General features: G+C 42.8%; 1 protein-coding gene across 3 annotated transcripts in view; it reads right to left on the reverse strand.

Moving 5' to 3' along the window:
* The window catches only part of LOC140425398 (TNF receptor-associated factor 5-like), a 74,766-nt gene that overhangs the window by 26,230 nt on the left and 35,527 nt on the right, over nt 1-13,009 (reverse strand). For all 3 annotated transcript variants that reach the window (XM_072509643.1, XM_072509633.1, XM_072509623.1), the window contains exons 4-6: nt 12,740-12,841; nt 5,554-5,715; nt 3,886-3,963 (exon numbers count right to left, since the gene is read on the reverse strand). In XM_072509643.1, coding sequence (XP_072365744.1) covers nt 3,886-3,963; nt 5,554-5,715; nt 12,740-12,841 — 342 coding nt within the window. The remainder of the gene's footprint in view (nt 1-3,885; nt 3,964-5,553; nt 5,716-12,739; nt 12,842-13,009) is intronic.

Here is a 13,009-nt window from a genome sequence, read left to right on the forward strand (position 1 = left end):
GCTCTTTTGTTCATGTTTGAACCAAAGCTGTAATGAGATCAGGAGCTGAGTGACTCGGGCAAAACCCAAGCTGATCACCAGTGAGCAGGTTATTGCCAAGCAAGTGCTGTGGTAGCTAGAACTGAACAGATGGCAGTAGCAATGAGAGTGGGTTAGATGACAAGGGAGATGGCAGGAGTTACATGGGGTAGTGGGGACAGTCCAACTGAACTGTCAATAATGACAGGGAGAACCAAGTCAACCGCAACTAATTGTAATCAATAGATTCATGCAGGGCTTTTCAAAGAGGGGGTCGCGACCAGCATGTGGGTCGCGGGTAGGTGCCAGAAGGGTCGCAGAGTGTAGGGGTGCAAAAAATGTGAACGGCAAGGATCAGAATGATAGAGGGCAGACAAAGAACAGAGAATGTAATTTGAAGTTTAGGCAAGAAATGAGAGAATAGATCAGGAGTGAGGCTGATGAGGTGATTGCTTATATAGGAGAGCTGAAGGCAGAGAATGTAGGCTACAGAGGGAAGCACATGTATCTTATGGTAATTCTCAGCAAAGTTGCATTGCCAATCATTCCGATTACAGAAATGGTACAGGAGAGAGCGGCAGAAATGTATTTGAAGGTGTGACCGTTGCTGGTTGGAAAGGAGCAGGTGGGAGAGTTGCACCATTGCCAGTGGTCACGTTAAAATTGCTGGTGTTTAGGTTAAAATCATCCATTACATCGGGACGGCCAATGCCCCATTGCATTAATTGCAGCTGTATAGAACCTTAGTTAGGTCACACTTGGAGTATAGTGTTCAATTCTGGTCGCCACACTACCAGAAGGATGTGGAGGCTTTAGCGAGGGTGCAGAAGAGATTTACCAGGATGTTGCCTGGTATGGAGGGCATTAGCTACGAGGAGAAGTTGAATAAACTTGGTTGTTCTCACTGGAATGACGGAGGTTGAGGGGAACCTGACAGAGGTCTACAAAATTATGAGGGGCATAGACAGGGTGGATAGTCAGAGACCTTTTCCCAGCGTAGAGGGTTCAATTACTAGGGGGCAAAGGTTTAAGGAGCGAGGGGAAATGTTTAGAAGAGATGTATGAGGAAAGGTTTTTTTACACAGAGGGTAGTGAGTGCCTGGAACTCGCTGCCGGTGGAGGTGGTGGAAGCAGGGACGATAGTGACGTTTAAGGGGCATCTTGACAAATACATGAATAGGATGGGAATAGAGGGATATTGACCCCGGAAGTGTAGAAGATTTTAGTTTAGACGGGCAGCATGGTCGGTGCAGGCTTGGAGGGCCGAAGGGCTGTGGTAAACCACTGTGTTCTTATATTAAGGGTTGTATGGTAGAACCTGCACTACAGGTTCACCTGGGCCCCTGCATGCTAGCTCCGCCCAGGAGCCAGGTTATAAATATGCGTGGCCTTCAGCTCGCAGCCATTTCGTCAGCTGCTGTAGAAGGCCACACATCAGATACTAATAAAGCCTCAGTTTGAATTCAACTTCGTCTCCAGCCAAATTGATCGTGCCTCAAGGGCCTGTTCCTGTGCTGTACTTTTCTTTGTTCTTCGTTTTTTGAGATAATCCATCCTGCTTGAACCAGACTTGTGGTCGGGTGGAATAAATCAAGGTGATGGGAAGATGAATAAACCTCCCGTCCAGTCTCATTTTCAGGTAGCAGATAATCTTCGGTGGTCATCTGTAATACTCCAAAGCCAGGACATAAAGAGGTCCAACAGCGAGCCATGCAAATATGCACCAGCTCCATTCTTTGAAAAATCCTGTTCAGAGCACAGAAGGTATTATGGTACCAGCACTGACACATTTTATTCATATGGCTGATTTGTATGTCTTCTGTGTGGTTAGATGTTTTTCTGATCCACCAACTTATTACACAAGATATTGGAACACCAACTGCATGCAACACTGTCATAATCACCTCACAGTGGTAAAGGACCAGAATCTGAATATCCCGTATCCTGACAGCATTCATCGTGTTTACATAATTTTATTATTTTTTTTAAAATTGGAATGTTTTATTATGTGAAGTCTCATTTTTCAGTGTAAGCTGCTGCTTGTCCTTTCCTGTGGTTATTTAGTGCCCAGCTGGGCACATATGCAAGAAATGCATTGCCGTGTCAATTTACTACTTCTGTAAAACCAACATATGCCCCTAATTGGAAGCTGGAGATTTATGATTTTCAACATTTTACTAGTGGTTGGGGGGAGTCTCTTCACAGGGAGAAAAAATGTTTATGCCGTGTCCAATATATGATTTTTAAAAATTGAGGGACATACAGTAATTTGTATTTTTTCTTTTTAAAGTTAGCACCCAGTGATTCATTAGGACCTCATGCATTAAAGGTAAACAAACATTGTAAGAAAAGATGAGCAAACTAGTGCCATCTAGTTTTGAGGCTCAGCTAGGAAAACTGAGTTAAGACTGAACCACAGCCCAGAATAATGAATAGGACACTTGAAACATTAGAGAAAACCATGAATTAATAGCAGCAACAACGTTAGAAGAAATAAGTGTGACACTGGAAATGCATGCTTCATGCAAGATTTCTGATATATCGCCAACGGTTTTTCCATTATATTGCTGATGGTGATACAAAGGATGTGCTTAAGTGGGATTACTAAAGTATGACAGAATACAGTGTGACATGTGGAGGAATTATGTTCCATATTTAAGACTTTAAAAAAAAATGATAAATATAGAAGAGATAGTCATTTTTGTAAAACTTCTTTTTTGTTCAGAATCTTTAACTGCATAGGGTATACGGTGAGATATATACTGTTATAAGACTTGTTTTATACTTTGAGCATAATTTGGATAACTAATTAAGCAATCATAACCTATCTAAGTCACATTATTGACTGCAGAGTGATATAGACAGGTTAAGTGAATAAAACTTGGCAGATGGAATGTAATGTAGGTAAGTGTGAAGTTATGCACTTTGGTAGGAAGGATAATGGAGCTGAATATTAAAATGGAGAAAGACTGAAAAAGTTGCAAGAGAGAGGGATTTGGGGGTCCAAGTGCATAAATCACAAAAAGCTAGCATGCAAGTTCAGCAGGGATGGAAAATGGGATGTTGGCCGTTAGTTCAAAGGGCACGGAGTATAAAAATAGGGAAGTCTTGCTAAAACTATACAAGGCACAAGTCAGACCACAGATGGAATACTGCAAACAGTATTGGTCCCCTTATCTAGGGAAAGATAAACTGGCATTGGAGGCAGTCCAGAGAAGGTTCATTAGGTTGATCCCAAGTACAGAGGGATTTCCTTATGAGAAGAGATTGAGTAGGTTGGGCCTGTACTCATTGAAGTTTAGAAGAATGATAGACAACCTTATTGAAACTTTTAGGATACTCAGGGGGCTTGATAGGATAGCTGCTGAGAAGTTGTTTCTTCTTATGAGAGAGTCTAGAACCAGAGGGCATAATCTCAGAGTAAGGGATCTCCTCATTCAAGACAGAGAGGGGGAGGAATTATTTTCTCAGAGGGTAGTGAATCTGTGGAATTCTTTACTGCAGAGAGCTGTATAGGCTGGGTTATTAAGTATGTTCAACACTGAGATAGACAAACTTTTAATCAGTGAAGGAATCAAGGGTTATGGGGGTAAGGTGGGAAAGTGGAGTTGAGGATTATCACATCAGATCAGTCATGAGCTCATTGAGTGGTGGAACGGACTCGATGGGCCGAATGGTCTACTTCCACTCCTACGTCCTACTGGAATTTCTGTTGCAAGGAAGTTTACTGGAAACGTAATTGGTGTATTTTGGGAAGATAAACTGTGGAGTATGGCAAAAAAAATCTAATTTAAAAAAATACCCCTGACATTCACTTAATTCATCTTTATTTAAACATGCTATTTTTGTCACCTGAGTATTACTCACCTCATTTCTTAAGAAGCTTTCACCACAATTGTATATACATTGAATAGGATATTTTGGACATGCAATGTCTTCATGCCCCTTGAAAAATAAAAATATAAAACTCTGTAAGTAACTCCAAATTAAAGCTATCTGAAACAATCATGAGCATTAACTATCCTAGATTATCCTAGAAATTACAGTGCAGAAGGAGGCCATTTGGCCCATCGAGTCTGCACCGGCTCTTGGAAAGAGCACCCTACCCAAGGTCAACACCTCCACCCTATCCCCATAACCCAGTAACCCCACCCAACACTAAGGGCAATTTTGGACACTAAGGGCAATTCATCATGGCCAATCCACCTAACCTGCACATCTTTGGACTATATTTCCTCATTGATTTCATCACACAGTTGGCACCACCCTTGGCCCTCCAAATTAAAAAAAAAAGCTGGATCAGACTCTTTGCCTAGTCTATGAGCCATTACTTTTTTTTTAAAATATAAATTTAGAGTACCCAATTCCTTTTTTCCAATTAAGGGGAAATTTAGCGTGGCCAATCCACGTACCCTGCACAACCTTTGGGTTGTAGGGGCAAAACCCACGCAAACATGGGGAGAATGTGCAAACTCCACACGGACAGTGACCCAGGGCCGGGATCGAACCTGGGACCTCGGCACCATGAAGCTGTAGTGCGAACCACTGTGCCACCGTGCTGCCCTTATGAGCCATTACTGAAGCAGCAGTTGGCGCTAGCCACCTGGAAGATTGAAATAATCTCATCAAATGGGCCATATATGGGGAATGAAATTCACTGTAGAGAAATGCAATATTGAACGGTAGCACAGTGGTTAGCACCGTTGGTTCACAGTGCCAGGGACCTGGGTTTGATTCTCGGCATGGGTCACTGTCTGTGCGGAGTCTGCACGTTCTCCCCTTGTCTGCGTGGGTTTTCTCCGGGCGCTCCGGCTTCCTCCCGCCAGTTCCGAAAGACGTGCTGTTAGGTGAATCGGACATTCTGAATTCTCCCTCAGTGGACCCGAATAGGCATTGTAGTGTGGCGACTGGGGGATTTTCACAGTAACTTCATTGCAGTGTTAATGTAAGCCTACTTGTGAAACTAATAAAGATTATCATTAAGTGAATCAGCCATACCTGATGTCCATCAGTGTCTAACTACACAATGCAGGATTCCCCTCTTGGATGTTTCTGAAGATTGTCATTAGTTAGGACTTCAAAATAATGTAAAGTGGAATGTACAAAGTCAACAAACAGCCTCCAAGGCATCCAAAATGCTGGCGTTTGTGGAAGAGAACGTTTGTCCCTCTCCAACTGCAGCAAGGGAAATGCTGTAGCAGACACTAGTCAGACCACTTTTAGAGTACGGCAAAGCTGCTTGGGGCCCATAAACTCCTAAAAACATTACCCTCCTTGTGAGAATTCAACATCAGGCAGCTTGTTTCGTTACAAACAATTACCTGCGAGATATCCACTCCCACCCCCCACCAACCCCTTAAAGGAATTAATGCTGCCCCCATTGTTAAATTGCTGAGGGGAAACCAGGTGGATGGTCTCACAACCAACTCTTTTGCCGGGCACTCGGGGACCAGAGCACCTTGTGAAATCCAGTCCTATGAAGCTCTCATGGACTGACCAACAAAATAACTGACTTCCCTTCGAGTATGGCATTACCTTAATGTTTCTAAAGATCATTTTCACTTTGCAATGTTGGCAGGCTTCTTCTCTATATTCACACACTGTTTGCAAATGACCAGTTAAATCTTTTCTTTGCAAGATATCATCACAACCATTTATGCATGGTATCGTTTCAAACTGGCATTTTTTAAGGTGATCCTAAAATAATAGAGAAAAAAAAAATCACAGATATATATTCAGTTAGGACGAGAGATGTCAGTACAAGTGAACGGTATCCTTTCAACTCTCAACACCAATGCCAGTAACAAGCACGTCCAAGGTACGAAGAGCCTGAGCTATATTCAGCTGTTCTGCTTCAACAGTTTGTCTCAGCCCCTACTTTAGATTAGTACTGCTTATTACACCAGGGTGAATTCTTCCATTTTCTCATGGCCTAAATGTGAACATAAATTCTAAGATAATTGGCTCCATTTGCACAATTTTCTGATGTGTCATCCCACTAGATGAAACCCTGCTCCAGGAGCTTGCCATACAAACTCTGACCCACAAATGCGTTAATTCAGCCAGATTACAGTCAATTTATTGGTGTAGGCTTGTTCCCCAAAAGAAGTTTGATAATATCCAAATCGTATCACAGAGCACAGTGAACTATACCAAGACATAGGTATCTGAAATGGACAGGCATTGTGATAACTCAGAGCATTCCTTTGTTCTGCATTTTTCATCTTGAACATTTCCAGATACAATAACAAAGTGACAAACCTTGTGATTTATTTCAAGAATAAAGACTGAGTTTGAGTGAAATCAACTGGATATTTGGATGCTCCCCATTGTGTGTTCTGTTCCAACAATAGGCAATGCCAAAACAAATGTTACGCTGCCCATTCACAACTCTACAAGGTCATGGGTGCGGAGCAAGACACCCTCAAATACAAGCATTTAGTGTTGCTAATCAGCATCCTTCTGCAATTCATTTAATATTGATGGGGAAAATCTGACAGGGCAGCTGGTAGAAAATGATTCGGCAGGGTCAGGAATCTGGGAAATTAACAAGATTAACATTAAACATGAGATGAAAACAAAATAACACACAAGTAAATAACACACAAGAGGATTAGCAGGCGTCTAGAGAAATAATGAGATGCAATTTGGCCAGTAACAAGATTAGCAGGCATCTAGAGATATGGGAGGTGCAAATGGCCATATCAGAAACATTGTTTACCAGACATTAATGGGGCTATACAAATGATAACTTTTTTTTAAACGTAAGGAATTTGAGAGATGCAGCCAGCTGAATCCACAGGGTAGGATATCAAAGAGACTGAAGAGTATAACTGCTAACACCCTCATTGGGCAGGAAGCTAGTTCTCCATCCAACAGTCAGAGAGGTGAGTTATATCAATGATCTGAGACCCAGCGGCCTGTTCTATCTAACATTTAGAGCCAGGGCAAATTGCAGATAATCTCCTCTAAACGTTTTGAGCCTTCGTACAACCAGCAATAGACATTATCCCATGCTTGGTCACCGAAGTGGTATTGCGTGGTAACTATTAGCTGGATTTGACCGATAGAGTTACTAAAATTGGAAGTTGCTTTGGAAAAGGGAGTGGGTTCAGGGAATGTGGGTATATCTTGGGAACAAGAGGTAACTTCATATAAAGCAGTGTGTTTAGTTATCAATATATTAAGAGACGTAGTGTAAATTAGTCTTTTGTCGTGTGCTTATTGGGCGGCACAATAGCACAATGGCTAGCACTGTTGCTTCACAGCGCCAGGGTCGCAGGATCGATTACCGGCTTGGGTCACTGTCTATGCAGAGTCTGGACGTTCACCCAGTGTCTGCGTGGGTTTCCTCTGGGTGCTCCGGTTTCCTCCTATTAGTCCCGAAAGACGTGTTTGATGTGTTGGGTTCTCTGGATCCGTGGAACACATACAGGCCACCAACACTTAAAATAGTACAACACTATTTTATTAAGTTAGAAACTGTTGAACATACTTTCACTGTGGGTTAACACGATGTTAGATTAAACTAAAGACCTATGCCCGTCCTAACCAGTCTATGCACTCAGCACATGGTGAAGATCTGTGCTGTAAGCTGTAAGCTCTGTCCTTCTGAGAGGCTGCATTCCGAATGAGTGGGAACTCTGATGCCCTCTGTCTATATAGTGAGTGTGCTCTAACTGGTGATTGGCTGCGGTGTTGTGTGTGTCGATTGGTCTTGCTGTATGCCCATCAGTGTGTGTGTCTGCACCATGATATACTGGTGTATATTATGACAGTGCTGTTAGGTAATTTGGACATTCTAAATTTCCCCTCTGTGTACCCGAACAGGCAGCGGAATGTCGCGACTAGGGGATTTGCACAGTAACTTTATTGCAGTGTTTATGTAAGTCTACTTGTGACACTAATAATGATGATTATTATTTAAAGTTTCTTTTATATTAATAAAAATTCTTTATTGTCTACAGTACGACTAGACTGGTTCCTCATGGGTTGTACATTATTCCTCACATTAATTCCAAACAAAAACACATCACTGACCAATGTTTCAAGTTATCATTTGGGGTTTTGAGACACTCTCACAGGTAACATCAATGGGGTTCTTAACAGGCAGAAAAGACTGCTGTTTGTAATTTTTCTAAGTCACATTAGTAGTAATTACATCGACTCTGGTGGAAATGGACAACAACATGAGATCATTGCTTCCAAATATTTTTGCTTTATCTGATAATGGTTAACACTAATACACCCTGAACTATATTTTTGACATTTCATGAGATCATGGATGGCCTGTATGCCCGGGCAGCTGATGATAACTTTGACCATGCAGGGACAAAGTTTAATGGATTTGGATTTGCTGTAGAGAAGAACACACAAACCTCAATGACACAAATAGGTTTTTTTTAAACTAAAATTCCTAATTAAGGGTCAATTTAGCATGGCCATTCCTCCAAACCTGCACATCTTTGGGTTCTGGAGGTGAGACCCATGCAGACAGGGGGAGAATGTGCAAACTCCACATAGACAGTGACCCGGGGCTGGGTTTGAACTTGGATCCTCAGTGCCGTCAGGCAGCAGTGCTAACCACCACGCCATCCTCCTGCCCCTCAATGACACAATTATAAAGCTACAGCAGAGTGAAGTGGAGGAGGATGGTGTGTTTGGTGTTTGATGTTTAGCAAGGAATCTACCAAACAACTTGTGACTTGTCCAAACCAGGATCTTTACTGAATCATACATGGTAAGGTAGCGATATGTTACAGAGCAAGTTATCATGAAGTTTCTTTGTACTCCCCTGGAACCATACCTAGGCACGCCTGTCCACTTGTACATCTAATGACCATCTGTCGAACTTCTGATGTGCTCGCACTTATAACCGGAGTTCCTTGTCACATGATCCCTGTCTGGAGACCGCATGGTGAATCTGTACCACCACCTGTTGGTTGGAGGTCGCACCACCAGCCATCTACAATATTGCTTACAGGCATACCATCACATCCCTCTTCCTCAGAAAACTTCTCTGTGTGTTTGCTGTTTCTTGTGCCTCTGGTTTATCAGTCTGACCTCACCTTCTTTTTTGCTTTTGTCAGTGAGATGAACTAGCTCTCCCAGTCTTCTCCTCTTTCGCCTTATTGTTTTGACAGCTGGGTTTGTGAATTCTTTTATGTTTATGTTGAGGCTTGGCAGTCTCTGGTTCTGTGCTGGTCTGCACCCTGTGTTATGGGGTCTACGGAGTTTCAGGTGGATTCCGTGATGCCGACGCGTCATCACTGGGTTGTGTGACCACGGCCACTTCTGCGGCCTCAACGGAATATTGGAGCGCCTCGCTTGCTGGTGCCTGGGTGGAGGTTAAATGTATGGCAACCAGTAGGGCTGGTTTAGCTCAGTGGGTCAGTTTGTAATGCAGAACAAGGCCAGCAGAGCAGGTTTAATTCCCGTACCAACTGAGAATTCGGAATTCTCCCTGTGTACCTGAACAGGTGCCGGAATAAGGTGACTAGGGGCTTTTCACAGTAACTTAATTGCAGTGTTAATATAAGCCTACTGTGACAATAAAAAGATTATTATTATTAACACGTGCTGCCCCTTCTTCGCTCCCTGGAGCATCGCTCAGTGGCTCCTTTTCACTCGAAATAACTATGCTGACTCTCTGGTCGTGATGATCCAGGCGTTGGGTCATCGTGGTCTTGTTTGATAATATATGATTGATCTGTTGAGCCGCATAAGGAGATAGTCATGATGTCCTCTGCTATTTCATTCTCGGAGCCATCAATCTGTTCAACATCCGAGTTGCTGTCATCGTATGCATCATCAATGTCTTCCCATTCAACCTCAGTATCCTCGACGATCAGGGAGTCGACTACCGGAATCATTGCAGAAACCCGAGATGAGTATCTCTGGAGTAAGCGTGTCTAAGATTGGGATGATGTTGTCGGTTTCTAGCTTGTTCAGTGACTGGTCCTCCGTGGTATCAGCAAATTCCATCTCAATTTTTATTTTGGAATGCACCATCTCAGAGCTCCCGCTCTGCTCAGTGTCCAGTGTGGTCAGGTCGTTCCCCGTGACCACCTCGACATTCCTTCCAAACCACCGGAGTAGTGCTTCTTGGGCCTTCTCATTAAGCCCGTCCTTGCTCCTGCGAAAAAGATCTATGAGCAGTTCATACTGGTCTTCATCTGTCTCACCTTCCATGCCATTACTTTCTGCATCCTCTTCGAAGTCTTCAAGCATATATTCATAGTACTCATCATCAGATTCAGCATCGTCTGCAATGATTTCACCTGTAAAATATAGCATTACACACGGAATTGTGTGTTCACGCAGGACACCGCCAAGTTCAAAGTCAGCATTGAGTTTGGATGCCGAACTTTTGCTTAACATTTCAGGAGGACTGAAGAAATTAAAGAACGATTCATTTGGTACAGTTTTTGTAACTGTTCTGCAAGTGCTTCAACCTTTTGTGCTTCGGTTTGGTTTTAATTGTTTTCAACATTGCATTTTTGCCCTCCCTCAGGTCGATCTTACAGCCTGTGCACCCCATGATTTCTGGTTCATCAAAGAATGATTCAAGCGGCAGCGAATCCAACTGATATATTTGCGTGATAACCTAATTTGTGAAATACTCAATAGGCTCGAACCTAAACTCCAAAGTGAAGCTCCACGGCTTCTTATGCTCTATCCATTTAACATTCACATCTTGCAGATGGTTTAATACCGGCTCGTCATACCCCTGCATTATACCACTGAGCACATGCACGTTCTTGAAGACTGTTAACCAGAATTGCAGAATGCTTGATGGCTCTTTCGCTTCTTTGTCTGATTTGTTGTCCTCCGTCTGGATTTCTTCTGAATCCTCATCAAATGTGCACACCATGATATCTTCTAATTCTAGGACATGCTCAAGGATGTTCAGGGATTCACATTCATCCTTTCCTATGATGGACTCAATTTGAAACTGTAACATGTACGACATGTTGTCCACGGGAAGTTCACACTCACCTAAAGTCTCCACCTTTTTTGTTTCGTAGTACACCGGCAGTCCCGGCCGATCAGTGACTTTCACCAGCGCGTTCAGCTTGTGCAAAGCAGACCGACGGAGGAGGTTGGCCCCCGTTTAATATCAAAGTTGCATCGTAATAATGAGTTCGTTAGGAGCACCATCGATTTCCATCTGGTCTTTTGTGAAATTGTGTCTTCATCTTTTTTGTTAGAACTCTGCTGGTCCTTGGTTGCAATGAGATCGATGAAGAACTGTTCAACGGTATTTATCTCATCAACTACATTCACTGATCTTATATGGTCCATTGAAGGACATGCAAAACACTGTTTTGCAAAACGCCCAACATGGACGCACCTGGAACAGACTTTTCCAAAGGCCGTGGGCCATGTCGAGTTTCACACTTTTGGCACAAGATGGCGACCTGTCACCGGCTTAAAACGGTCACCCACATGGAGACCACATTTCTTCATGACGCGAGTCACAGCACTAATGGTGCTGGCGTCTTCCTCTGAGTTGGCGCCAAAATGTCTCGAGGTGAGTGCGCTGTTTTGCTGTGCAGCCACTTCACTCGCACGACATATCTGAATATTTTGATTGAAGCCCTTCTTTCTAGGTACATGTACTAACAATGTCGCGATCACAGGCTTCGTTACTTTTCATAGAACAATACCGACAGAAGTGCTTTAACACATCATCGTAGCTCTTGTTTTGCTCTTCGCTGCCACAGGCAAAGGTATTATATAGTTCTGCTGCTTGAGGACCTGCTGCCGCCAGCAGCAACGCAATAAGCCTGTCGTCAGGCTGTGCATACAGGCCTAGGGCTAAAAGGTAGAATCGGAATTGCTGCTTAAAAGCATTCCAATTTCTTTCTATGTTACCCATGAACTGGACCCGGTGGGGTCCCTTCATACCGTCCATCTCTATTTCCATCCTTCTATTGCGGAGTCGTCAAAGGCTGCAGTTCACTCGGTCGGTTCTTCCACTGAATTTTAACTTTGTCACTGCTGTTGTTATCTTCAAATCTTCAGCACTCTGGTACCATGTTGTGTTTGGTATGGGAATCTACCAAACAACTTGTGACTTGTCCAAACCAGGATCTTTATTGAATCATACGTGGTAAGATAGCGGCGATCTGTTACAGAGTAAGTTATCATGGAGATTCTTTGTACTCCCCTGGAATTACACCTAGGCACGACTATCCACTTGTACGTCTTCTGACCATCTGTAGAACATCGGATGTGCCCGCACTTTATCTGAGTGCCTTGTCACATGACCCCTGTCTGGAGACCGCATGGTGAATTTGTACCGCCACCTGCTGGTTGGAGGTCGCACCACCAGCCATCTACAATATTGCTTACAGGCATATCACCACAGATGGCATAATGATTCTGCTTCATTACAATAATATAAAGAATGGATCTTGGAAGATTCCAGTACCAGTCAGTAATATCAGTTCGCTGTCGAGGATAACACATTATTGTAAAATGCTTTCCAAAGTAATGAGAGACAGCAAGAATGCAGTAGAAACACAGAAAGAGGTTAATGTTCACATATTTGAATAAATATTTGCATAAGAAAAGTGGGTATAATTATGCTGTTTGCAATGTGAAGTCCTATTGAAACAAATGGCAGAACAATACTTAATATGTCCATACATGTGAAATAAAAGGGAAAGCTACAGCAGGTTATTAAAAATTGTACAAGTGCTTCTACAGTACTTACCCCTAAACGTCCAAAGCATTCTTTTATGTTACAGTCTGGTGCATTTTTACAGTACACCATCAAATTCCACACTTCCCTCTTGCAGCAATTATCTCGAAATATCTTTCAAAAAAGATGCATTTATTAAACGTTATTTTGTTAGAGTCAAAATGCTTAACTTTCCTCAAATAGACTCTACCACATAAAAATAGGAACAACAGTATCGGAGTTTGCATTCAGAACGAGTAGGACAAATTCACCCTGAATTCAGGTGAAGGATCCCACCCAGAA

Source organism: Scyliorhinus torazame, chromosome 1 (assembly GCF_047496885.1).
Source record: "Scyliorhinus torazame isolate Kashiwa2021f chromosome 1, sScyTor2.1, whole genome shotgun sequence".
Taxonomy (NCBI): domain Eukaryota; kingdom Metazoa; phylum Chordata; class Chondrichthyes; order Carcharhiniformes; family Scyliorhinidae; genus Scyliorhinus; species Scyliorhinus torazame.